Source organism: Alligator mississippiensis, chromosome 8 (genome assembly GCF_030867095.1).
Source record: "Alligator mississippiensis isolate rAllMis1 chromosome 8, rAllMis1, whole genome shotgun sequence".
In the NCBI taxonomy this organism is placed as follows: Eukaryota; Metazoa; Chordata; order Crocodylia; family Alligatoridae; genus Alligator; species Alligator mississippiensis.
In genome coordinates, this window is record NC_081831.1 from 4601048 (window position 1) to 4627094 (window position 26047).

The 26047-nt window shown below is 42.2% G+C and overlaps 1 protein-coding gene across 1 annotated transcript in view; it reads right to left on the minus strand.

Annotated features, from left to right (window-relative positions):
• Nucleotides 1–327: 327 nt before the first annotated feature.
• Nucleotides 328–26047, minus strand: part of GNA13 (G protein subunit alpha 13) — a 36016-nt gene continuing 10296 nt past the window's right edge. Inside the window, exons 3-4 of the mRNA XM_019494389.2 lie at nucleotides 12468–12518; nucleotides 328–7236 (exon numbers count right to left, since the gene is read on the minus strand). Of these exons, the coding sequence (XP_019349934.1) occupies nucleotides 6664–7236; nucleotides 12468–12518 (624 nt within the window). The 3' untranslated portion in view covers nucleotides 328–6663. The remainder of the gene's footprint in view (nucleotides 7237–12467; nucleotides 12519–26047) is intronic.

Here is a 26047-nt window from a genome sequence, read left to right on the forward strand (position 1 = left end):
AATTTACAGTGATTTGCCATCTAATCCCATTAAAAAAAAATGGGAACACCATCCAAATGAAGAAATGATGTAGCAGAGAGAGAAAGCCCTGACGCTCTGATCCATTTTTCATTTGTTGATACTCGAAGACAGAGGGGGGGCGGGGGACACCAGTTAGCCTGTAGTGACTGTAACAAAAGAAAGTCAAAATCAAAGTATCTTAATAGTAATAAAGGAAATTTCAAACTGGGCAAAAGTTGAACTCTGCTGCTTTTAAGCAGAAGACTAAAAACAAGTCGTCTCCCTACACACAATTATGTCCACAACAAAACAACCGCACAGGACCAATTCGAGGCTGTATACGTTTATTTATCGTCAGTAATTTTTAAAATTTTTTTTTAACACAAGGCAAATATTAATAGCTGTAAGGCAACATTTTGGCAGAGTATGTACAGAGCAATGTACAAATGAATGCAAGAAGGCTTTAAACCATTAGTAATTTAACCATTTTATAAAAGGAAGTGATACTTTTTTCCTTTACGACCTCCTTCAGAAATAATTTATTGCTAATCCTGAACTAAAGCAAGGAGAGATAAATTTACAATATAGAGGCTCTTAGTCCCTGGAAAGTTATAAAAGTTAAACATATAAAAATTATAAGCCACAAACATTTATACAAAGCTAATATAAATCTTGGTTTTGTTAGATAAAGGATCTATGAGGTTGTTACAAAATATATTTTTACAGAAGGCTTCACATAAGGTAAGCTCTCACTGCTACTGAAAGGGCAGGAAAGCAATTTTAAATAGTTTGCAATTCAATTTTGTTTTCAAGTAAAAGGAAAAGAAATTACAAATGGCACTATTGCAATACGGTGATTTTTTTTTTTTTTAAACTCGTGGTACCATCAAATAAAGAAAGCCCTGTGAAGTTAAGTTGTGAACAAATTTAGCGTGGCATCAAATATCCTGATCGTTCTGAAACCAGAAACGTGCTGTTGGAAAGTGTATTTCTGCAATGACCCCTCTAAAGAGAAATGTCTAAGGAATCCTTAACTGGGCAACCACCTGGCGAGATATATGGGTGTCCAACCATCATTTTTTGCAATAACTTAGAAACCTTGGGCTGAATCCTGCCATAGAGCTGTGTTTAGATATACAGAATTTTTACTAAACAAATAAATGGCAGGATAGAGAAGTCCCATTAGTTCCAGAGCTTTTGATGAAGTTATCTGGGAGCTCACTATACTCTGTATTGCAAAACTCTAAAGAGCCCGAAGTATTTTAGCAATTTGGTTGAAGAATCCTGATTAGATTTAAAAATAATTTACCTATTAGCCAAAGGCCTAAGCCTACTAGCTGACACCTGCAGAAGAGATGAGAGGAAGGCTCATCTGTAAGAGCTGGGGTTTTCAGTGAATGTTGTTAGTGATGGCTTTGGCTCCCATATACTCCAGATGGAAAAGGTGGATTGTTTCCAGCACTGGTGAATAGCCACAGTCTTCAAACAATTAGATTTAAAAAAAAAAAATGCAGCAGGAAGCAAATGCTAAAATGCCACATTCACCTTCAAGTACAGGAGGACTGTACAAGCTAGTGGTATTTCTCACTCACATCTCAATGTGGTCAATGATCGTTCAGTGCAGCAGAAACTAGCCAATGATCTTTGGAAGTTAGCCCTAGTAAGAAGTAAACCTGAAGAAGCCTCAGGAGTTTTCCTGTATCCCCACTTTTTACAATATACATGTCCTGACCTCGTACCATAACTTACTGGCTTACGTTAACAGTCTTCACTTTCATTACTTGATATAGAGCAATCCATCTACTTTTACTTCAGCACGTGCATGGACAGCCTGTTCAACAAAGTTAAAATACTAGATTTTGCACCAAAATTATATTCTGCCACAAAGCAACATTTAGTAGCAAGTCTCAAAAGAAATAAACATAGCACAAGATGTGCTGCTTCTCAGCTAGTTGGCAAGTATAAAGGAGATGGAAAAAAAACAGTGTTGATTCAATTTAAGGCAACGTCTAACATCGGAATTGCATAAACAGTGCTTCAAGATTAGTTTTCGAAAAACAAAAGTAGAGGGAAAAATGCCAAGTGCCAAAACTTCATATAATTCTGTTTGAACATAGTTACTTTAGCCTGAGATCCCCTTAGTGCTTACAGTGCGAGTCCTACTCTGTAGAAAACAAGTGATTTGGGGTCTCTAATTTAAGACAAATCTGTTGGAGTGATGTAGCCACGGTGGTCCAGGAAATGGATGAGAGGCAAGAGAAGGGCACTTTGTGCCTGAAAGCTTCTCCAACATCTCTCGCAAGTATAGAGAAGGTTCAATAAAGGCCATCCCCAAAACTAAAACATAAAAACACCTTGCTGCTTGCCATAAAACAGTCCAATACTCAGAGAGCTGGGCCAGGAGGTCTGTTGAGCAGGCATTAAGCTGGGCATCTCAAATTAAAAAAACAAAACAAAACACTAAACACTTCTGAAAATTTAGGGACTTCCCTTAGTGTGAAATAGAAAACTAAAATGATCAGCGATTGCCAATGCTCCATACTTCTCTTCAGCAACCCCAAGGCACAAGATTGAAGATGCATCACTTGCCGAATTTCCTAACCTGTCTGAACTAAGGTTGTAACAAGCGCCTGCAGCGTCCAACAAGCAGTTGGAACTTTTTATTATTTAATAATAAAAGATTTTTTGGAAAGAGCAGGCATGACACTTGCCAAAAAATATTAGCTAACAACATATTTGCACAAGTCCCACATTTTGGAAAACATTCTGAAAAGGCTTATTAACTGAGATTACCAGGGCTTCTTGATAATGTAAAGACCAAGGATTTAATTCAGAGCTTTATATTCTACTGCAGTCATCTGGGAATTGCAGGTCCTCAAAACTTCAGAGACAGGGCCCTGTTCCTGTATTAGCATCAATGTTGGTAACTTCCAACACAGACAGGTCCTGTGATGTGATATGTCTTTCCAGTTTAAGTGAATTTGAGCTGACAACTATTTTGGCATGAGACCCAACAACCATCATGATCATCTGTTCCAGTGGGGCATGGGGAGGGCTACCCTTTGGGCCGGCCACAATTAGCCCTACACCCTCCCCAAGTGCCACTCTAATCCTTTTTCCCTTGCCTGCTGCTTTCTGCTTCCTGCCCTATGCTCCCTGCCTGCTCTGCTTTCTGCTCCATACCCCCACCTGCTTATCTTCTCACCTCCTGCTATGTGCCACCCACAGAGACTGCCTGTGCCACTTGTGGCATGCGTGCTGCAGGTTGGCCACCTCTGATCTAGCCTAATCTGTGTAACAAAGGCCACAGGGACCTTCTTTGAATAATTCTTTGGATGCCCCCCTCACGGCTAAAAATTCACTTGCAAGTTTGTTTAACTTCAGTGTCCTATCATTGGGCCTTACAGTACTAAAGTCCATAATTCAGACTTCATTGCCCCTGCAGATACTTACTGCATCATCAAGCAAGCCCTCCTTAACCCTTTGGGAATGAAAGACAAAACTCCTGTGTCCTCAGTAACAAATGTCACCTACATCATGCTGAATCAAACGGTAGGGAAAGAAAAATTACAAGATAAATTTAGTGCAGTAATATTTCCGTACAAACAGTTGAGCCAAAAGGATATCCTGGGTTTTGAGTATCAAATATCCAAAACGTTATACAACAAATCAATCTAGAAACTATCGTGAAGCATTTTAATATGGGTCACCTTGACTGACATGCTTGGCTATGGAAGGGGCTGGAGAAAACTGGTAAAATACAGAAAAACTAGTCTTCTCATAGAAGGAGATGGAAAGGCCGTGTGTATGCTCATGGATCGAAAAAATAAGCAACTAAAGAAACTGAGTGCTGGCATCAAGACAGCTGCTCCACTGGTGGCTGCAAGGACTTACTCATATAACCCACCAGGCTCAACCCTCTACCACACCCGAGCCTAAAAATAAAAGTGATGGCTCCTCTAGGAGGGCCATCAAGGAGGGGATTGTTGGCAAATGTATGGCATAGTCCCAACGGTTTGGGGCCCTTTAATTCTGTAGCCAACGTGGAAAAAAAAAAGATGTTGAATGGATAACCTATGTGACCTAAGAAAGCTATTCTTGGTCAAGCCATTTTCAAGACTTCAGTGCCACCACTTATGTTCTAATATTAAGTTTAGGTAACAACAGGGATCTTAATAATTTTCTGGATTCCCCCCCTCACTGATAGAAGATCACATACAAGTCGGTTTAGCTTCAGCGTCCTAATCAATGGATTTTGCCGTACTGAAGAGTCCACAGTTGACACTTCGGTGCCCTTGTAGGTACTTACAGCAGGGGTAGGCAACGTTTTTTGCCAGTGTGACAAACCACCTGCAACCTCAACTTGTAAGATGCTGGTGTGCCAGGGGTGGACGGTGTGGGAACCGCGAGGGGGTCCGATTCTTGTTGTGGCAGCACAGACCTTCCCTGCTGTCCGCCCAGAAACACACGAGCCAAGCAAAATGCCTTTGCATGCCCCACACTGGCACCCTTGCCGGGGTTAGACCATCATCAAGCAAAACTCCTTAACCCTTTACTTAGAAAATGAAAAATAGAGAACTCCTGGTGTCTCGTATCAAGATGTAGTTTTCCAACCTTTGAATCACTCTCATGACTCTTCTCTAAACCCTCTCCATATTTATCAATGTCCTTTATGAGTTGTTGATACCCAACCTGGATCCGACACTCCATGAGCAGCCACATCAGGACCCAATACGGGCAAAACAATCTCCCAACTTCAGGTTCCTCTATCCATGTATCCAAGGATCACCGTTAGCCCTTTTGTCCACCCAACGAGTAAACATTCAGCAGCTTATCCACCAGAACGTCCCATGCCCTCTTCAGATTGACTGCTTTCTAGAAAAAGTGCTCTGTCTACGTCTGGAGCACATTCTTGGTTCTTATATTTATGACTTTTCTTTTGAACATGTTAAAATTCCATGATTGATTTCAAAGCACTGCTACCCGAGCACCCATCCCACTTTGCTGAAGGGACCAAGGTACACGGGTGTTTTTATGACTTCTCACAGGAAGTCAGAGGCAGTGTTGAGAAAAGAGTCCACATTTCCCGACTCCTAACAACATCACACAATCATGTGGACAGTTTTAAGGGATCAGACCAGTATGCCAAACCACTTGCCACACATGAAGCACAGCAGGGCTGAAACCCATCTTAAAAAAGTGCTTTGGCCACTCTTTCCCTCCACAAGAATTAGTCAATTCTGTAAGGCAAGTAAGCAAACAAAAGACTGGTTAAAATAAAAGCACTGTGAATGGAGTAAGTGCAGTGGTGGTACTGAGGGGTTTTTTTTCTTTTTAAAAGCACAAATTAGCCACGTTTAATTCTATTTGGTAACAAACCCTGGCAGGCAGAGCTTCAGCTGAAAGCACCTGCCCCACAGCCACAATAAAGGCCTGTGAAAGGATATGAAACGGGACTTTTGGCAGAATATAACTGGTGACAAATGGCATCTTACAGCACTGTGTAGTAAGTTTGGCTCAAGCGCACACAGGATTGGTAGACACGACTGACAGATTTCTTGGATGTTTTCACGCACGAGCATTTACTACTGAGACACGTTATGCTTATTCTTCTGTGCAGACATTCATCACAGTGGTGTTTGGGTTACTTACCCTTACCTACACACGGCCACTGTCTGGGGCACGTATTCATATAAGGCCACTGAAAATACTGCAAGAGGACAGAATAGGGGAGGCACTTAAATTTGAAAATAGTTCCATGCATCTGACTACTGATGTAGCGCAAGGCAGGCTGCGAGACCAAAGGGGAAAGGTACAAAACCCAAACGTACAAAAGCACACTTCAAATTGACAAACACTGGGGCTAGGTACTTAGGTGTAACATCTGGCAATGCAAAAATGAATACCAATTTTTAGCTTGTTTCCACTTCCCACCTGCAAGACATTCAGAAGAACCGAGTCATAGTGCTTTGTGCTTTGTTATGGCTCTAAAAAAAAAAACTTAAATGATGCAACAGCATGAAATTTAGGGAGAACTCCGCAACTTACAGTCACATTAGACATTTCGGGCCGAAAGCGTTAATGTAGACAAGAGTTCCCAGCTTCTTCCTGAAAAGCAAACCTAATCATAAAAATCCATTCAAAGCTGTACACAAACTAGGGAGAGCATTATGCTATACATCCAAGCTTCAGAAAGACTCCAGCAAGAGATTTATGGAATTTCTAAATAAAAGACCTGAGAAATCAAAGTCAACTATGGTATCACAGTCTCATCGTTGTTTTAAGGAAGAAGAAAAGTTTTTTTAAATTACTGCCTTGAGTCTAATATATTCCCAATGAATGCACGCTGAAGGCTGGATGTGGAATTAGCGGCAGAATGAATTTTCTAGCTCTATTCTTTGCAACATGCAAGTGTTTGGAGATCAAATTTAGTCACTTTACAGGCAACCTGTGTCTGCTATAAAATTACAATTTGAGCCAACTTGAAGCTACCGTGGAAAAAGATTAAAGCCTGGATTTCGGCAGAAATTAGCAACCATGTGTTCAGCTGTATGCCACACATCAAGAAGTCCGACAGGACCTGGATTTTTTCTGCTCCTGTTGTAAACTTCTATTTGAGAACACAAAAAAAAAATCATCAAAATAAAAACGTCTTTCTGCACCTCACTGTAGCATAAGCTGCTTGAGGTTGTCATGGAGGATGGTATCCTTGACGTCACGGAAAACCAGCCGGATGTTTTCTGTGTTAATAGCAGTGGTGAAATGGTGGTATAGGGGTTTCTGCTGTTGGTCCCGGCGTTTGGTACGAAAACAATCCACCAGGAATTTTTGGACGTCTGTTAAGCAGTGGGGATCCCCTTCGAATTCTGGGAAATAGTCTTTGATGCTGACTTTTTGTACTTTCTCCTCAAGCAAGTCTGTCTTATTTAGGAAGAGGATGATGGAGACGTTGCTGAAAACCCGGTTGTTGACTATCGTTTCAAAAATGTTCAGAGATTCAGTAAGGCGATTTGTTAGCCGATCCTCCATGAGCACTTGGTCGAATTCGCTGGAAGAGACGAGGAAGAGTATTGATGTGACACTGTCGAAGCACTCAAACCAACGCTTCCGCTCAGACCTCTGGCCACCTACATCCACCATCTTGAAGGGAACATTTTTAATTTCAAAGTCATACTCGTGAATCCCTTTAGTGGGTCTTCTTGCCAGCAGAATATCTTGCTGTGATGGAAGATAATCCTAAAATAAAATAAAATAAAATAAAAAATAAAGCAAAGTTCACTGGTTAGGCTACACTTGCAGGTACAGCAGCTTCTGCAGACTTCTGATATAAAAGACTTCAAAATTCTCTCCTTCCTTCACAGCCTTCATTAATTATTACTGCTTTTTAAAGTAATGTCTTATGTTCCAAAGTGGAAAATATGCCCAGTACCAAAAATATGACACTCTCTGTAGAGAAATGAAACTGTTCTTAGTCGTATCAAATGTCCTTCTATAATGGAGAGTTATCTGTCATACCACCAGCTTCCTTCAGCTCCTCACTCTGGATTCTTTATGAAAAGCCACCCTTCTTCCCCTGCAAAGGGTACTAGATGCACAGATCCTTCCTCCCTCACTTGGTGTAACATCCAACCTTAACAGCTAGCACTCAATCCTTCCCCCTCATATGCAAGTTCCTAAATTACTCAGATCAAACATAAGCAACAGAGCTAACACGTTCCAAAAAGTTGTTGAAAGATTGCGGTCTTTATTTTAATCAGCTGAGGCCAGAGGAGTCAACTCCAAATAACATGTAAATGCCTATACAGCAACCTGTTGCCTTCCACGCAGGTACACATGAGAACATTTCCACGTTCTTCCTACATGAGAAGCCACATCCAGTTTAATGAAAACACTAAGTGCAAGTAGGAGCTGGTTTTCCAAAGCACGAGACTTTCAAATGGCACAAACCCAGACGGCCAACATTGTACGGCTTAGCGCCTAAAGAAGATGAATCCATCTCTGGCATCTCTGTCTTACAGGAGTCGTTTTGCTCTTTAGGGCCTTTATCTATGATCAACCAGTTGGCTGATAATTGTATTTACAGCTCCGTTTTGCAAGTGTATCTATATCCTCTGTTATACTTGGTTCTGATGTATCAGACTCCACCGTTCATTGCAGTTTTGGACCATGATTGTTTAAAACTTGGGCTCGATGTCTCTCTCTACTCAAACTACTGTTGATCTTTTCTAGACTATCCCACACAAAGGAATGCTTAACCTGAGGCCTTTGGAAATCTTGTGAAGCACAGACAGGAATAAACACATGCCTACCTAACGCAGAGCTTGGCAGCACTGTTCCCGTTTTGAAATACTTGAATATTGCCTGTCTTGCATTACGCTTTATTTAAAACGATACAAAAACTGAACAGTCAAAAAAATCCTGTCTCACAAGGACTAGCTAAACTTCAGGATGAATTATTTCAATGAATCTGACTAACAAGAGGTCAATATCATAGCAAAACTTTCTTGCGCAGGCAGTTAGAGGCTTCAACCCTTTGTCAAGGCAGTGCATCCTCTAGGCCAGGGCTGTCCAACTGGCAGCCTGCGAAGGGTTAATGTGTGGCCCCCAGGGTCTTACCTGGCCACTGCTCCCTCATCGCTCCAGTCTCCACAGCCTGCCCGGTGCGGCTCACGTGGGGTGCAGCCCCCATGAACTCAGCTGGATAGCCCTGCTTTAAACAGACACGCTCTGCCCTCTTTTAAGAGACCCAAGTTTAACTCGAACAAAAAAGTGTTACAAATCAACGGGTTAAATGTTCCCAAGATTTCAAGGAGCACTTTGTTCTGCTCCCTCCCCCTCCTCCCCGAATGAGAAGAAGTGAAACAACCAGCGAAGAGGGACTGTTTTGTCCAAACTCCTGTTTCTTTATTCAAGCTGGCTGCGATGAAGGCATTGATTTTATCACAAACACCCGGTCACAAAGGAGCTTTCTGTACCACAAGGCTCCCCTCCCTCCTCTTTTTCAAGATACTGATGCACACTGCGAACAGCATCGCCCTGTTCTTCAGGTAGAAAAGCTGAATCCCTTAGACTCTACTGTAACGTTTTAGATGCACGCCCTGTGTAAAAAAATAGTTGGGCCTGTGCCTTCTACTCCGCCCTGCTTCTTTCTGATGGAAAAAGGCTTCCTGGAAGGATGACTAGTTTGTCTGTTCGCTTTGCTCCGTTTGATTCCAGTCTACTAAAAAGACTAGGACAGCGGGAAAAAGAGGGATCCCAGGGACTGAAAGCTAAGAGTGCAAGAAAAGCCTTTTCATAGTCAGACAAGCTGTCTGTGCTGATTTTTAGCTGCAGGGCCTAATGTACATGTACAGGAAAGGATGTCTGCACTGAAGATTCAAGGCCCCCCCCCCCCTTTCTGTTGAACACATTCCTGAGACCAACTCCCTCTCACAAAGGTCCTCAGCAAACTAGGGAAGGGCAGACACTCCTGATATTTGAGGCAGCAAGAGACAGACTTGTTTAGGAAGCATTTGGGGCCTTTTCATGTATTAATATTCACAGCAGGACACAAAGTGCAAGGCTCTGACCGCCTCTGAGCTGTCAAGGTCCTTGTGCAAGAGCACAGCTATGAAGCCCCAAGTCCAGATCACCCTCCCAGCCAGGCACTCACTTTTGGCATATTCCTTCTGCAACTTCAACAGAAATGAGTTTCACTTCCTCTCCTGAAGGCTGATTAGCATTACTAGCATACAAGCTACCATGCCTTTGGCCAGCCAGGATGCACTTATGGGACAGTACACAGCCCATGAAGTGCAATGAACAGTCTTCTGTACACAGACAGAGAAGACAAAATTTGGCTGACAGACGGGAACTGAGACCAGTCTGGACTCGTCTCTAATGGATTTCCTAAAGCTTACATGCAGGAAGCAATTTCATCTCCGTCCAATCCCCCCACCCCCACTTGAGATGGATCCACTCTTCCTCCATCGGGCATGAATATACATCTTAGACATCTGCTCCTAACTTTTCTCCACCCAGGATCTGTCAGGTTGCCTCGTCTCTACCATTTTAGAAGGGAGCCAACCTCACTGCCAACACTGCAGCACTTGCTGTTTTTCTCTCTAGCTGGTACACCTGAAATCTCCACCGCTGGCAGCCTGAACAGTTCCAATGTTCAGCAGCGAGTCACTTCCTCTTGCCATTACTGCGTCACTCACCGATTCTTTGCTACCTCCCCACCTACCTGAACGCATATATATCCCTGCCCTGTGCCCTCAATCCTGCCCCTTGAACTTTGCTCACTTTTCCTGCTCCTTTCTTCCTCTCCTCCTCCACGTGTCCCCTTTTGTTGCTCCCTTTGCCTATGAAACCTTACCCCTTCCTGGAAGCCAAGTTGTCAAATGGCTCTTTAAAACACACGACTTTGGCTTTACTTTCCATCTCCATTCACACCTCAACCATCTACTCTCCCAGTCCACCTGCAGTCTCCTCTTAAAAAGTATCAAAATGGCTCATTTGCCTGGGCAACTCATTTGCTTATTTTCAAATTCTATTTGTCCAATTAATTCACAATCACTGCAAGCAGGGGTCATGTCTAACCATCCTGTGCGCTAGCAGATAATATTCTAACTCACCAGTGTGAGAAATACTGTAAGTTAGAGACATTTACAACACTGCAATTCTGCTTTGAAACGAGCCCATCTGGTTCTGATTACATGCACAAAAAGATTATCCTTCCTCCACTGTGCTGTCAAGCCATCTGAACAGCAAGTGGGTTTGTTTTGTTTTTTTACATATGCTGGACAACACGCTTTCCTTTTATGTTATAGGTAACAGGATCACAATCAGGTCTGGTCATTACCCTAATTTCAAGGCTGCTTGCGGACAGTTTCTTGGTATAAAGATCCCCAACACAAAGTGTGCTACAATACAAAAATAACAAGTCTAACCATCAACACTCCAACTGTCTGGATGGGAAAGAATAAGGAGTCTACCAAGTTTCTCCCTTACAAAACTACCCAGTGTTTTTCTGCAAGAGTCTGAACTGGCTTTTCTTAAAAAGCCAACCTGTTCTGTAGGAAAATTCTTTGCATCTTAACTGCATTCCTGATTTATAGTTAGACCAAATACACTTAGCCAATTTAAAATATTTAAAGTCAGTGTCTTCTGACAACGACTAAGACACTGTGGTTCAAGATGTGCCTGGTAAAAAAAAACCACACTCATTTACTACAGTTTGATGACATAAGCACAATTAAAAGGAGAGTTAAAATCTTCACCAAGGTATTCACAAGTTCTCCATCACAACTACAGAAGGAGGCTGGGAAAAGCAGTTTTCATAAGGAAGCAAATTTTACATTTGAAAATAATGTTGGAAAAAAATCTGGAAAATAAAAATATTCTGAGCCATTCTAATGTCACTTTTAAGGGACTTAATTGACACCGGAGTAAGTTCATTCACTGGAATGCTAATTGTGGAGCTGTTAGTGCTTCATACCGGCAGAAACAGTCAATACACAAAACAAGCAATATTAGTGCTGTATGAATGAATGAAAACTAACAGGTGGCTACCCCAGTAGGTACTAAAAGCTACAAATCTTATTAGGAAAGATTTTGTTTGGGATTTACATGTCATTTTCTGAAGGCTCTGGGCGAGCTGGGTCCAGCTCACAGTTTAGACTCTTCCTTCTTGGTTTCAGTCTCTGTGAATAAATCTGATGTTATTAGGGTACCATTTAAGTGGGTTAGATCCTTTATAACAATTTGTTAGCCATTAGCTAGAGATGCAATATAAAAGCTCTCTGTTTGGTCTTGCAACTTCTACTCTATTACAGTACAATGCCAATTTTCATAGACAAATTCTGCAAAACAAAACTAACAGACATTAGTATACACACTGAATACACAAGCGTATGAGAAAAAATGGCAACCAAATTTCCTGTCCCCACCCATGCAAAAAGATTCCACTGAAAGTTTTATTTTTTTTCCTAAAGACAACTAGATTCTATTCAATATTTATATGTATTGTTATATATTTGTATAAGGGCATACCTGATCTTCAAACAGAAGAATAACTATGAAAATCAATACTGCTTTTACAGCTATTTTCAGCATACAATAACGCTGTACTTGTTATGGAAAAAATTACTGATTTTTGGGTATTCTGTAAATATTCATGGCAAGTGATTAAAGAATAAATTTCCACAAAAGTTAGGTATTTAGAGATTTAACTTGACCCCTTTTATCTTTGGCTTAGTAGAGTTTTATCATATAGAACAAACACCAGTATTTTATCTTCTGTCGCCAACAACACATTTTAAGATTTTACCCGTTCACCCGTGGACTATGGAAGCAACTAAAACAAGATCCAGTTATCAGAGCCAAGTTACAAAAAAGTTTTAACGCATTAAATTGAATAAGCAAAATTTCTACTGATATCCTTAGATAATCTGATATTAAAAATGCACAACTAAATTAAAACTTACTGATTCGCCAAGTTTATCCAAGTTGTCCAGGAAATATTTTACAGATTCCCCCTGAAAAGCAAAGTGAACAGATTAGTGTTTTTTCCTCCAAAAGTGTCAGAATTGCTCATAATAGCCTACATCGTGATGTCCAGTTAACTCACTTTAACCAAGCAAAACTGGGATAAAAGCCTTAGTCATCAGCACTTACAAATTCTGCACATATGGCAGCAAACCCATGAGAAGAAATTTAGCAGCCTAATATTCACAGGGGTTAAACATATAACCTTAAAAACATGGAGAAAAATGTATAATGGTTAACGTATTTTTAAAGTTTAGGACTTCCAGATACACTGTATTGGTGCTATTCATTTGGGCCCTCTGTACAAGAACCACCCCAGAGTCAACCAGCTTCAGCACAAAATATTTTCAGTTAGTACTTCATCTGTTTCAGTAATCCATATAAAGAAAAAGTGTGTGGAGATGCATGTCAACTGTGATAAACTCATGTGAAATGCACACTGAAGTCAGCACCCACAGTTCTGAGCTGAGCTCCACGCTGCACTCTGCATCATCTTGCTTCTGCTGAACAAGCTTGCAAAGCAATACTGCACCTAAAATTCAGAATTACCTCCAACATGTAGAAGCTGCGTACGATTTAGAGAAACTTGAAATTTTGCACGATCCTAAGTGATGGTGATATCTGTCGTTGCAACCGAAGGAAGTGTGCTTTTGAGATTACCAATATTGTAATACAAGTGGTGGAAGGTGACCTTCTTAACTACCAAGCAGCTCAAACATGGCTTGCTTAGTAGTAGAAACACCAAGTAGCGCGTGTTCCTGCTTTTAAATCTTGGCTTCTACTCTATTAGTTGAGGTAAAGTTAACTAAAATTCTTCATCTAGAATGAAGGTTTTCCATTCCATAAAATAGCACAGATGAGGAAGGATTCCCTTACAAGTTATAGCAGTGAAAAAGGAGCAGAGCTGCACGCTGGCAATGAATTCCCTTCATGTGGCTATCTACCAAGTAACGGAGGAAGTCTTCTAGTCCATTCCAGAGAAGCAGTAACTTGTTCTCAGCATTGAGACATCCGATTAAGTAACCAAACCACCAAAAAGATTTCTGGTTAATTCCAAAGGCATATATATACACATTTCTGCCACTCTCCCAATTACTAATTAGAAACCTAGTGACGCATACACCACACTCAGGTTTTAAACAGGAGCCTTTGATCAGGCAACATTTGGATGTTAGGGACACTGCATGCCCATGTACTTGAGGCACTTGCAAAGAGTCAGAAATAGGTAAAAAAGCTACCACATTGCAATCTACTTGCTTTAATGTTGCTTACTTTACTTAAACCGACAATCCACAGCAATGGAAACACTGAGTCAGTACCGTTTTCAAGTTTGGAGGATGGCTGCTTGCTATGACTAAACCAGGGATAAACATTTCACACATGCACCTTCTGCTCTAGAAGCCCTTAGTGCTTCATCAACTGCAACTTTAAGGCCACCCTTTGGAGGGAAGGAGCTGGCATTCCTTCTACGCTGGAGGAAGCTGCAAAGATCTGCTCAGGGTTACACAGGAAGTTTGCAGCACAGCAAGGGTGGGGGGAGAAGTGTCCTGACTAGGCCTCCTCCTATTCCTACAGACACTCTCTCCAACCAAGGCTAAAGCCAAGTGCACTCACAGTTCAGCTGCTAAATCTTTATTAGACTGCAAGAGGCACCATCCTAACTATAAGCAACCATTCTTAATCATCTTGGTACCAGCCTCTGCAGCGCTGCTTCTACTTTTAATGGCCCTGGGATCTGTGCCATTTAAAGCAATGGCAATGCCTTCATGAGGCCTTTGCTCTTCAGCTGGCTACTACGTCTTCATGGCTACAGTAATGACTGAGCTGTTAACAACACCAAAGCAGACCACCGCCTGCAGGAGGTCAAAGCCACATTAGAAAAGCATCTTTCCAAGAGGGGATTTCCTGGCAACGTAAAAGCAAAGTACATTAGCTCACAGTAATGGAAGTACTAGGGTTTCACATATTTGACACAATGTACAAACCACTGATCAAAAGCTGCACTGAGACAGTGCCTTGGTTTCAGCTTGTTTGCTACTGTGTGCATTAGATATCAGATGGCCATTTAAAAAAAAAATCATAAAGGGCTATGGATGAGGAACGTTATTATGACAAGCAAAATTTAGCTTGCACGGGGTTACATTATCTATATTTTCTTCTCCCACATCCAAGTCTATTTGTTGGCAAACTACTTATTAAAGTCCATTCAGGTCCTACAGACATTCCTCTGCTTTGTTATCCCTCAGTATAAAAGCTGTTCAATCCTTGGGCCTCTACCATCTAATATCACCATGGACTTGCATGGCTTGAATCCACTATCGTCTCACCCTTGCCTTTTGGTTTTTCTTCCTTATCCTGGTCATGTTTGCACATTCACTTGTAAGTGAGCCTTGTCTGCTATTACTTTCCACTCAACTTGGACCCTCTTCAAATGTTATTCTACTAAGTACTTAGTGACTACAGTGCAACTCTCAATTACTAAATTATCCTGGTAAATGAATCTAACAGCATGATACTCAAAGATAAGGGAGAGTTTCACCTGGGTGATAAATTCCCTTGACTTACTGTAAATATTTATAAAATGATCAAGGAAATCTGCTGGTCTCCTCCAGAGCTGTAGTAAACTCGTTCTCTGTAAGAATAACTGCAGTTACATTTAAGCACTGAATAAAACACTACACCGAACCAGGAAAGGCTGGTATTCAAACTATTGCAGGGTAAAATGTAAATATATAGCTTTCATGACAGAAAGCATCTTCACTCCTACTAATTCAGTCAAAGAGTGCTTGGAATATACAAGTAAAATTGTGACATAGGTCCTGTTAGGCAGATTTGCAGAACAGTTTCAAAACTTCCCTCGACTACATAACCTTTGACTGGCTGCCAGACCTGTCATGGTAAGACAAAACCTACTGAAGCCAAAACTGCTTCTGTATTAGACCTAATTTCAAAAGAGAATATATAGAATTAAGAATTACATACTTGATGACTTAAACTGTGCCATATCTGAGCACCCCGCATCACATATTTGTAACCAGGCTGCGTAAAGGGAGATGTGAAATATTTCTGTTTTGGGACTTCTTGGGATTTTTTGGAGTTCTGGTTTGTTTGTTTTTTACAATACCCAAGACAGCTTAACCCCCAAAAAGCATTTACGTGCAACTGACAGTTTAAGGCTTCATTTTTCATGATTAAACTCCAAAGTATAACATGCGAACAGCAGACCAGAAGTCTTTAATAAAAATTTGAAGTCTTCACCTTTTCAATGCCAATGAAAGCTCACAATGTGCACCCAACATCCTAAGCAGCAGCTTAACTTGGAACCATGATCAAAATGTCTTATTACACAATTAAGACAGAGATGTGTTGTTAAATGGGAGACTCGATCTGGCTGCAAACAAACGGCAGGTAGAATCTTAGGCTTTGATCTGACTTATTTAACCATGACACTTCCAAGTTGCAAGCTCCTAAGAGTGTGGTCTACATAAAAATCACTGCTCAGCTTAGTGACAGATATACTGCTTAAAATGTATAAGCTTAATAAAGCTCTTGAGCTTTATTGAACGTGTGCTCTTGAGCTTTATTTTCACTAAAATAAACTAGCACAGGGAGGTCTAGTTAAATATAAAAAAGTGATCTGTGAAGAGAGAAAAAGTGGAACTGAGAACAACTGCGTATGGGTCATAATTCACGTGCGGGACTATGTAATAAGCAGGCGTCAAGATACCGATACAGGGAGATGCATGGCTTTCCAGAGAATAAGTCTTCCCCTTTTAAGAAGGTCTGTTAGCCCTTGCACTTTGATGTACAAGTGAAACAGGCCTTCTCTTGGACTGCTCATACAAGTTTCTCACTTTTGTTCAACTGAAGTCAAGGCTGTGTACAGCTCAGTTACAGGCCCCTAGCCTTCCTCCGATTGAGAAATCTATGTAAACCACAGGAAGTTCGCTGTTAAATAACTTGATTCATAACTGTCAAGTATTCCATTTTCAGCAAAGATTGATTCAGCTGGCTGGTGTGCATTCTGTATCTTGTGATCCCCTGCTGAAGAAAATCAAACCAAACTATTTTTGGTGTGATTACACAAATGATTCATACAACAAATTAAGAGGAAAACGGCTCACCTATATTCTTATCAAGACAAAGCTTTCCTTTCAATGATGCACTACATTTTAGGGGTGTAGGTTGTAGCCGTGTTCATCTAAGGATATAGGCGGACCAAGTTATTTGGGAAAATCTGGTATGTTTTATTAGACCAACTAAAATAGTTGAAAAAATTCTTCTTCGCAAGCTTTTGGATACAAACACCCTTCTTCAGGCTGAAGAAGCATCTGCAGCTCATTTCTATCCATGACAAATATGTCTAAATTAGTAAAAAAGAAGCTAGGCTGTGCATTTAACACAGCAGCACTGACAAATAAGCACTATAAAGTCCTCTTCGTGCAAGAGAGATTAGTGGGTTATAAAAACTCTTGCATGTGGTTTTCCAAAGTCCAACAACCTAGTTTTAGTTTCTAAGAATAGTTGCCTTAAACAATAAGCAAGGTACCCAAGCCTCACACAACGTGTACCATTAGCATTTTAAGCACTAGAGATTTAAGGAAAAAAGACCAACCCAAATGCCCAACAAGTAAATGAATGAGTGAATGAATGAGTGACTGCTCCTTTTAAACCAAAGGCGGTAGCATCTATTTACTGATAAAGACACACGGTTAATCTGCATGCATACCAAGTAATCAACACTAAAACACTGGCCAAACTGGCTTCGCAATTAAGTTTTAAAGGATTTCAACACAATATGCATCTCTAATTGTTTGTTAGGCATAGCATTTAATTCAGAGTCTGAATTAAAGATTATTTAACACAACTATTATATGGAGTTGAACAATTCCCTCCCACCCCCACCCCCATCTCAGTCTGACTGCAGATTCAATGGATCACCAACAAGTGGATAAAGTTACCCTGAACATCTGGGAAAGTAAATCTGAAGGTACCTACAAGATCTAGAAATCCTTGTCCTGACAAGAGGACAACAGATCAGGGCATCGTCTGCCATTTCTAGGTTTCCAGTGTTTGGAATCCCAGGAACCCACACAACACTAAGATACTTTTCCCTTTCAAAAGTACAAATGAAGGCAAGGAACCTGAAAAGCTTTGTACTTTTCTTAAGAAAGGAGTGCGGAAAAGATGAGCCCAAGTCAGCACTAAAAGCCACAGGTGAGCTGGGAACTCTGGAGCGAGTACATCTGCGACGGGCAGGGAGGGCACAATACACGGCACCAAGGAAGGGAAAAAACCTAAATAAACTAGCTGCAAAAACAGGATTTGGGAGAAAGTTAAACAGGGTCCTAAAATTCTGCAGCATGCCAAGACCTTCATAATCCTCAGCGCTCTGGTTTAATTATACATGCTTTTGGTTACTGGATGTTTGTTCAGCTAAAGCCATAGGTGTGGGTTTTGTAAGCCAAGGAGCCTTTAACTTTCATTTCCCTAAACACACACAAGTCGTTTCACAGCAGAACGATTGTGAAGCAACACAGCTGCTGCAAGAGGAACAGCTGGAGCGCTCTGGAGCCTCGACAAGCAAACTGGGCCAGCTCAGACTATTCGGAGTCAAGATGAACATCTCAAGTACCAGACTGAAGTCAAGAATTGTGGCTTGGCGTTGCCTTGGCTAACTTCCCCCTTGCATCCTTCTCCCAGTTGAGTTACCCTTTGAACGCTGGCCCTGAATCCCCAGCAGCTATGTTTGTACAGTACCCTGACTCTGGAAATTGCATTTTTGTGGCATTCCTGAACCCATAAACTTTAGAGGGGCTGGTGAGACAGTGGCCCTAACACTTGTTCACTGGCTTCATGTTTCAGCCAGAAATCCATCTTGGAAGTCCTTATCTGGTTGCCAGGGATTTATTAGCTATTGATTCATGCCTCCCAACTCTCTATAGGGGAGGATTCCTCCAGCACGCATATACCACCTGCACATTTTTATTACCCTTTTCCAGATGTAACCGTCAGCAGAACAAAACTGTACACTCATTTCACCGGAGGAGCTCTGAGCATATCGGAGACTGGTATTTGTCTGGGGAACTGAGACAGGTTAAGTAACTTGCCCAACGTCACACAGGTCTGTGACAAAAGACTTCTTCCAACTCCAAGTCTTCTGTTCCAGCCGGTGTTTAAGCAAAGAACAGGATCTCCAAGGATCTTATCACCAGAATCTCAGATACATACATAAAGGGTCTTTCTTCACCATGCCACAGCACTCAAGAAAATACCAGCACCATAACTCTTACACAATCAGCAGAAATGTTAAACTCATTCAAGAATCTCTCAAAACAGGGGTGAAACCGTGGTAGTGGTAGCCAAAATGTCTTTTATCCAATGTGACTTAGAAGCATCTCAAACCTTCATGCTGTGCATCAAGTTTGGATATAAAAACTCAATCCATCATTCTTGCACCGTTTTGTTAAGATGATAGGAAAGTAAGGCTAGTCCAGCCCCCTGCTCAAGGCAGGATTTGCTCACCTACACCAAACCATGTCCAATCTGCTCTTGAAAACATCCAGAGATAGAGAGTCCACATCATCACTAGGTAGCCTGTTCCAATGCCTGACCACCGTCAGAGTCAGAAATTTCCTCCTGATATCCCACCTAAAATTTCATCTGCTGCAGCTTGAAGCCATTGACCCTCACCCTGTCCCTAACAGCAAGAGAGACATGTCCATCTCCATCCTCTCTGTTATCACCCTTCAGGTACTTGAAGGCTTAGCAAATCTGCCTCCAGGCCCCCTGACTTCTCTTCTCCAGACTAAATAAGCCTAGTCTACCCAGCCTTTCCTCATTAGTCACACTCCCCAGCCCTCTAATCATTTTTGTCTCTGCACTGAACTCTTTCCAATCTGTCCATATCCTCCTCAAAGCGTAGGGCCCAAAACCGGACGCAGCACTCCAGACGAGGCCCCACCAGCGCTTTCGTCCGACCAGCGTCAGTCTATTGCATCAGCTGTTTCAGGCAAATTTTAACTTGCAAGACTGGCGATAGCTTTCTAGCCGACAGGAGAACAACAGTTACACACTATGTCTGTTTACATACATGAGGGTGCAAAACACTTTTCCTCTGTTAAGTATGTCACAGAGAAATGCGTCACACCTCATCCTACTTCTTCTCAAAACGTTATCCTATTTCCTCTTTTTAGCACTTCCTGTGCGCAGCTCAAGAGGCTTTGAAAAGAGCCAAACCCAATCAGAGCTGCCTCATGCAGGGATAGATTTCACTTCTAGCCTCTCCACGGAAATTTGACAAAACTCCCATCTTAATGTCTCCCCTTGAAACAAAGATAAGCTTTAGACTTAGCACGTCTTTCACTACAAAACAGTTGGGTAGTTACAGTTTACAGTCCGCTTAAGAGAAAGGAGTCCCTACATGATTAGTTAAAGCAATACGATCACATAGATTAGGCTCAACATTTGGTACCTGCTAAAGCAGTGATTCTCACACCTAGTATGCCATGAGATCCTTTTAAGGGTGCCAGGAGATGCCATACCATATTGGCACTGTTCGGCATGCAAACAGGATACATAAGATAAACCCAGAGATTTTGTAGGAATCGCTGAGTTCTAGTGATCTATTCTAATAGAGCAGAATAGTTACTCTATTATTTTTCTGTGGTAAATAATATGAATGAAAACTAAGAGCTGCCATTTTCAGAGGCATATCCCGAGTCTAAAAAGGATGAGAAGCACCATGCTACAGAAACCATACAGAAACTAGCTGGTGCTGTTGTACTGGTTCTCAGAATTCAAATAGAGTCATTTGGACTTAAAACCACACACAGGGCATGCAATTAAACCACTCCACTAATTTGCTATTAAAAAACAAGTAATTTTTTTTGCTGCTGCTTACCAGTACAGCTGACAAAGGAAAGGAGTCAAGCATGACGTGTATATTTAACATTTGCATAACAGCACTAAGAACCAAAGGAAGAAGTTCATGGAGGGGGTTAAACTCCTCCTATCACATTAGCTTTTCATTCCCCATTTGCTACAGCAGGGTGGCCAACCTGTAGCACGCATGCCACAAGTGACACAGGCAGCCTCCTGGCGTGGCACAAGGCGTCTGGGGACGGGGGCAGGCAGCAGCGAGACAGGGCAGGGAACAGAAAGGCCAAGAGAAGGGGATCAGAGTGGCATTTGGCACGAGTGCGGGGCTAATCTGTGGCACACCGGGAAAAAAAAAAGTTGGCCCCCACTGAGCTGGAGCATCTGATTAATCCACAGGACAAATGCAGGAGGATAAATGATGCATTTTCCACCCTTGCCTGTTTCAAGTGGTTCCACTGAAAATATCCAGCAAGGAGTCCATGTATTGCTTTTCTACAGAGCCATCTACTGTGGTTGCCATGAAGAAGTCCAAACAATTGTAAACGGGAGGCGGTGGCAGGCCACACAAGCGATGCTAAACTAAACACTTTCTGAAGAAAGCACTGGATTTCTCCTAGGAACGTCAAACTGTTATTTACACCTTAAAGCTGATTTTGCACTGCCCTTTCAAATCAGTAACTTGTTTTAAATTTGGTAAACCTCTCAAACGGCTTCAAATCTGCTCCAGTTAACCCCACAGCATAGTACTATGATCAAGAAATAGAAGCAGGTTCAGTATTAGGCAGGATTCAAATCCATGGACTCACCCGTCTAAAACACAGCAAGATTTTCCAGTTTTGACTTATTCTCCTAATAAAAGGCAAGAAATGCATAGATGTATGTTGTCTCCAGTTTTCCTCAGTCTTAACTATTTGTCAGGCCCGGTACAAATTGTTTAGAATCACTGCTATCAAAAAGGGAAGACTGAAAACTCCCCACTGCTACAGGGCGCAGACAGGCACAGTTCTCCCATGAACAGGACACTTCTCTCACAAACACCACACCTCTTCATCATTAGCAACTAGAGATGCTCACCAATGTGTGACCCAAACTCAGGATACACCATCCAGGGTGTTGAAGATTAAACAGTGCAGCTCTCGAGTTGTGCAGATCTGCACTTGCCTAACAAAGGTGGCTGAGCATGCAAACAGCTAATAAGTCTACTGAGCCTAAAGAAAACAGTTCAGCTGAACTAAAAATAAGGATTTTACAACACCACCACAGCCCCATCAGATTTGTAACACAGCACTGCTTCCAATGGCAAGGCAGACTCTGACTGTTCCAGGCTCTTCCAAGAGTTTAAAGTCAGCCCAGGAAATGCAGAAAGCAGGGAACATTGTGTGCACAGGCCCTGCAACGCCAGAGTATGCAATATTCATGAGTTCATGATAAGAGATGCATCTTCTTACTGCAGAGGTTTCTTCAATCTTCTCTCTCAGAAAATATTTGCCCCTAGATCCCACCTGGAGAAGCACTGGGTGCTTACAAGTAGCCAGGACTTCTGCTCGAGGACAGGACCAGTATTATTACAGAAAAAACTTGGGACCATATACCAACCAGGGAGCATGTACTGACCAAAACCAAACAGCACCCTCCCAGTTAGTATTTACTCTGGGAGCATCTCTAAACTTCAGAAGTTTTATGTGCAAAACAGACTGGAACCAGTGGACTGTAAACATTTGCTCTTCTCTTAGTGCCCTGACCCGCTGGCTCCATGACTTCATGTGTTTGCAGCTCAAACCACACTGAATCTAAATGAAACAGCAAATCTGCAAGTCCATCATTCCTCATTTGGAACTATGACTGCCTCCAAATGTAGCCGGTTCATGCAGAGCCTAGCTGTCTCTCTCAAGTGCCCTGAAAGCAGGGCAAGTGCTCATGTGAAATATGGAACTGGCTGCACCAGAAGTGCAGCAGTTAAGTACTAGCTAGAAAGGTTGCAAAAAGCAGTAAAAAACTTCCAAAGCTGGCCCATTACCTTAGAAACAGTGAACCAAATCAAGTGCAAAAATTAACAAGTGTAATGTAGTATGCTATGCAGCAAACCACCACACAAATAAAGGACTATTTCATAAATTTAGGGCCCCACTACTAATATATACCATATGGGATACTTGCAAAGTTGCTTATTCCGATCATAACTTTAACCCCTCATGAGAAACCCTAAAGGCCAAATATTTTGAGGGGGGAGGGATTCCTTTTTAAACTCCTCCTAGACACTGTTTGTGCTTAGCAGGGGCCTGCTGAACTTACGCAGGGCAAGTTACAAATGCTTTTGTTCATAATATTTAATGTAACTAAACAAGCATTTATTGCATAGGCCAAGTGCTGGCTACTTAATAAAACATTTATTCATAGATTGTTAGGGGCTGGAAGGGACCTTGCAGATCACTGGGTCCAGCCCCCCAGCTCTAGGCAGGAAGACAACTGGGCTTAGGCGACCCCAGGGAGGTAACTGTCTAGTCTCCTCTTGAAAACCTCCAGGGTAGGTGACTGCACAGCCTCTGGAGGGAGTTTATTCCACTGCCTGGACACCTTGACTGTGAAGGAGTTTTTCCTGGTATTAAGCCTGAAGTGGCCTCCCAGGAGTTTGTATCCACTGGTCCTGGTCTTCCCCAGGGGTGCCCTAGTGAACAGTTGTTCACCGAACTCCTGATGTGCACTCCTCTGATATAGTGGTAAGCCGCTACCGAGTCCCCTCTCAACCTTCTCTTCTTTAGGCTAAAGAGGCCCAGATCCATCAGCCTTTCCTTGTATGGCTTGCCTTGCAAGTCCCAGATCATACGGGTCGCTCTTTTTTGAACCCTTTCAAGGTTTTCCGCATCCTTATTGAAGTGTGGTGGCCAGAACTGGACACAGTACTCCAACTGCGGTCTCACCAGTGCCGAGTACAGCAGGAGTATCACTTCCTTAGTTTTACACGAGATGCATGCCAGCGTGTTGATTGCCCTGCTGACCACCGCCTCACATTCATATGATGGTCAATCATTACCCATTACCCTTTCAGCCGTGGTGCGAGTCAAGCTGTCACCACCAAGCCTGAATGTATGTTGAGGGTTGTTTGCCCCCAGATGGAGCACCGTACACTTGGAAGTGTTAAACTTCATCTGGTTCTGGTCTGCCCAACTCTTGAGCCTGCATCTGCAACCTATCTTCTGATGTCCATGAACTTGGCCAGCGAGCTTTTCACTCCCCCACCCAAATCACTGATAAAGATGTTGAAACGGACCGGTCCAAGCACGGACACCACTGGCCACTTCGCACCAGGATGACACAGATCCATTCATGAGAACTCTCTGGGTCCTACCCTGTAGCCAGTTTCCCACCCACTGAACTGTCGAGCAGCTGAGCCCACAATCTTTTTTCCCACAAGGATATTGTGGGATACTAGATCAAAAGCCTTTTAGAAGTCTAGGCCAGGGATCAGAGTGAAGGTTTGATTTCTTAGCATTTAGTACATTTAGTTAAGAAGCACAAACACTCTAAATTCCTGACTTCAACTCTTTGCTAATAATGAGTTTTGGTTCAAGTACATATTAAAACTGTTTGCATTTATGGTAACAGGATGCATTCCACAGATCCTCTCCCCAGCCCTCCTTTCCAATACCAGTGGGGAGCACACTCCAGCTGAAGACCAAGGACTAACATTAAAGGGTACCATACAAGATATCACCTGTTAACTTCTGAGCAGGACAGTGCTGCCAACAATAAAAGCACAAGTGTTGGATCATCACCTTCATCTCCAGCCCGACACCCAGACACTTTCACAACCTACCAGTCAAAAGATGAGCAAATGGAAACTATAATTATCACAGACATCTTGCTGGAGGAAACCTGACTATTCAGCAACACAGCAGGTCCTATACCATCACAGACAAGAACAGCACTTCCACTGCCGTATCTCTCTGTCGACAATGCAGTAAGTTCGCTTACTGCAGCTGTGCTTACAGTTTCTCCCGCTAGCTTTGGAGGCTGAGGAAGTTGCTTGGTAGAGCTTCCTACTGTTCTGCTGGTTCTAGTCAAGCATTACAGAGCAAACATGGAACAGTTTAAATAAAACTGGGCACAATGCTCGAGTTTGGGTCTGCAAACGGTATTCAAAAATACATGCAGCTAGCTGTAGCCTGGGGACCCCACAGTTTCTCAGAGAACAAGAGAGCAAGTGTACACTTAACAGCCCCCAAATCATTTATCCATGTGGCAGGTTCAGAAGTCAGCCGCAAGACAAGCTTTCCCTAACCACTCAGCACTGTCCTGTTGGCCCCATCATAGATGAAACCACTATACAAACGTGACTGGTGCTCACTCCCTATTGGTCCAGTCCAATGCATCTCCTGAAACCAGTATCAGCTGGGACTATCTACCAGGAACTGGACAGAAGCCAAAGCCTTTCACATACACACCCAAAGAGTAATGGCTGTTGCTAGCATGTCTGGGTCATCATTTCAAAGCTGGCGATGAATGCAAGGCTTTCTTTTAGACTGGGAACAGCTAGACTCAAGAGCCCCATGAAGTCTTTTAATACTGAAAAAAAAAACATCCTACAAGACAGCAACAAACATGAACAAGTGCAGCCTTCAATATTAATAATGAACAAGTTAATGATTTCTTTCTGGATTTTGCCAAAATCTTACACGGTACATGGCAAGTGGCAGATGGGGAAGGCCACTCCAATACGTGAATCATTATCAACAGTGGATGCAGCCGTCACAGCTCATGGCATAGGTTATCTAGGAATTCTGGAAAATGCCTACTTACATCTTTAACTAACAAAGACTCTGAAGAAGCTCTTTTTTAATAAGGAAAGTTCCAATAATATTGCACAGGTGTATTTTGGTATATTCAGCAGGACAGCTGCACTTCATCTGCTGTCAGATTTGACAAGACTTACTTACAAGAGCCAAGCCTTTGAATAATACTTGGCACTTCTCATTCTTTCATATTAAAATATTAAGAAAGCTAAATACCACATGCTGATCAAGTGACTTCCTCAACAGCTCACTGCTTATCAAAAACAGAATCATGATTAGAAAATCTGTCTTAATTTGCAAAATGCAGTATCACTGGACACTAGTACCATGTATCTGAGAGTTTATTCGCTCTGTAGCACGCAGGTGGGTTCTATTTCAGATATTCTTTGCTTAAAAGTTGCACAAATCTACCACGTGCGCACATGTGGAAGTAAATGCATGAAGTTGAATGATCCTGGCTGGAAAGAATGCAGGCCACCAAGTGCAGGAACACCACCCCATAGTACTTATCCACAAAATACTGACTATGAAATCTAGGAACAATTGCACCTGAACCATTTTATCAGATGTTCTTTAAAGTAGGTTCACCTCTATGCATCAAAAGGAAACCTAGCAACAAGTTGTAGATACACAAAACACCAAACTTCACACCATTGGTGAGGCAACCACAAGACACGATGGAAACACAGAAGGCCGAGATCACACTTCAACTGTCTGCAGAGAATACTAACCTCACTTGCACCATAAAGCAAGTGAGGGAAAACCCTTTTTGGTAGCCCTGTGACCTCCCTAAGCACCACTTCAATTCCCATCCCCTGCCTGATCTGCCATTGTGCTGCCTGTCTCCT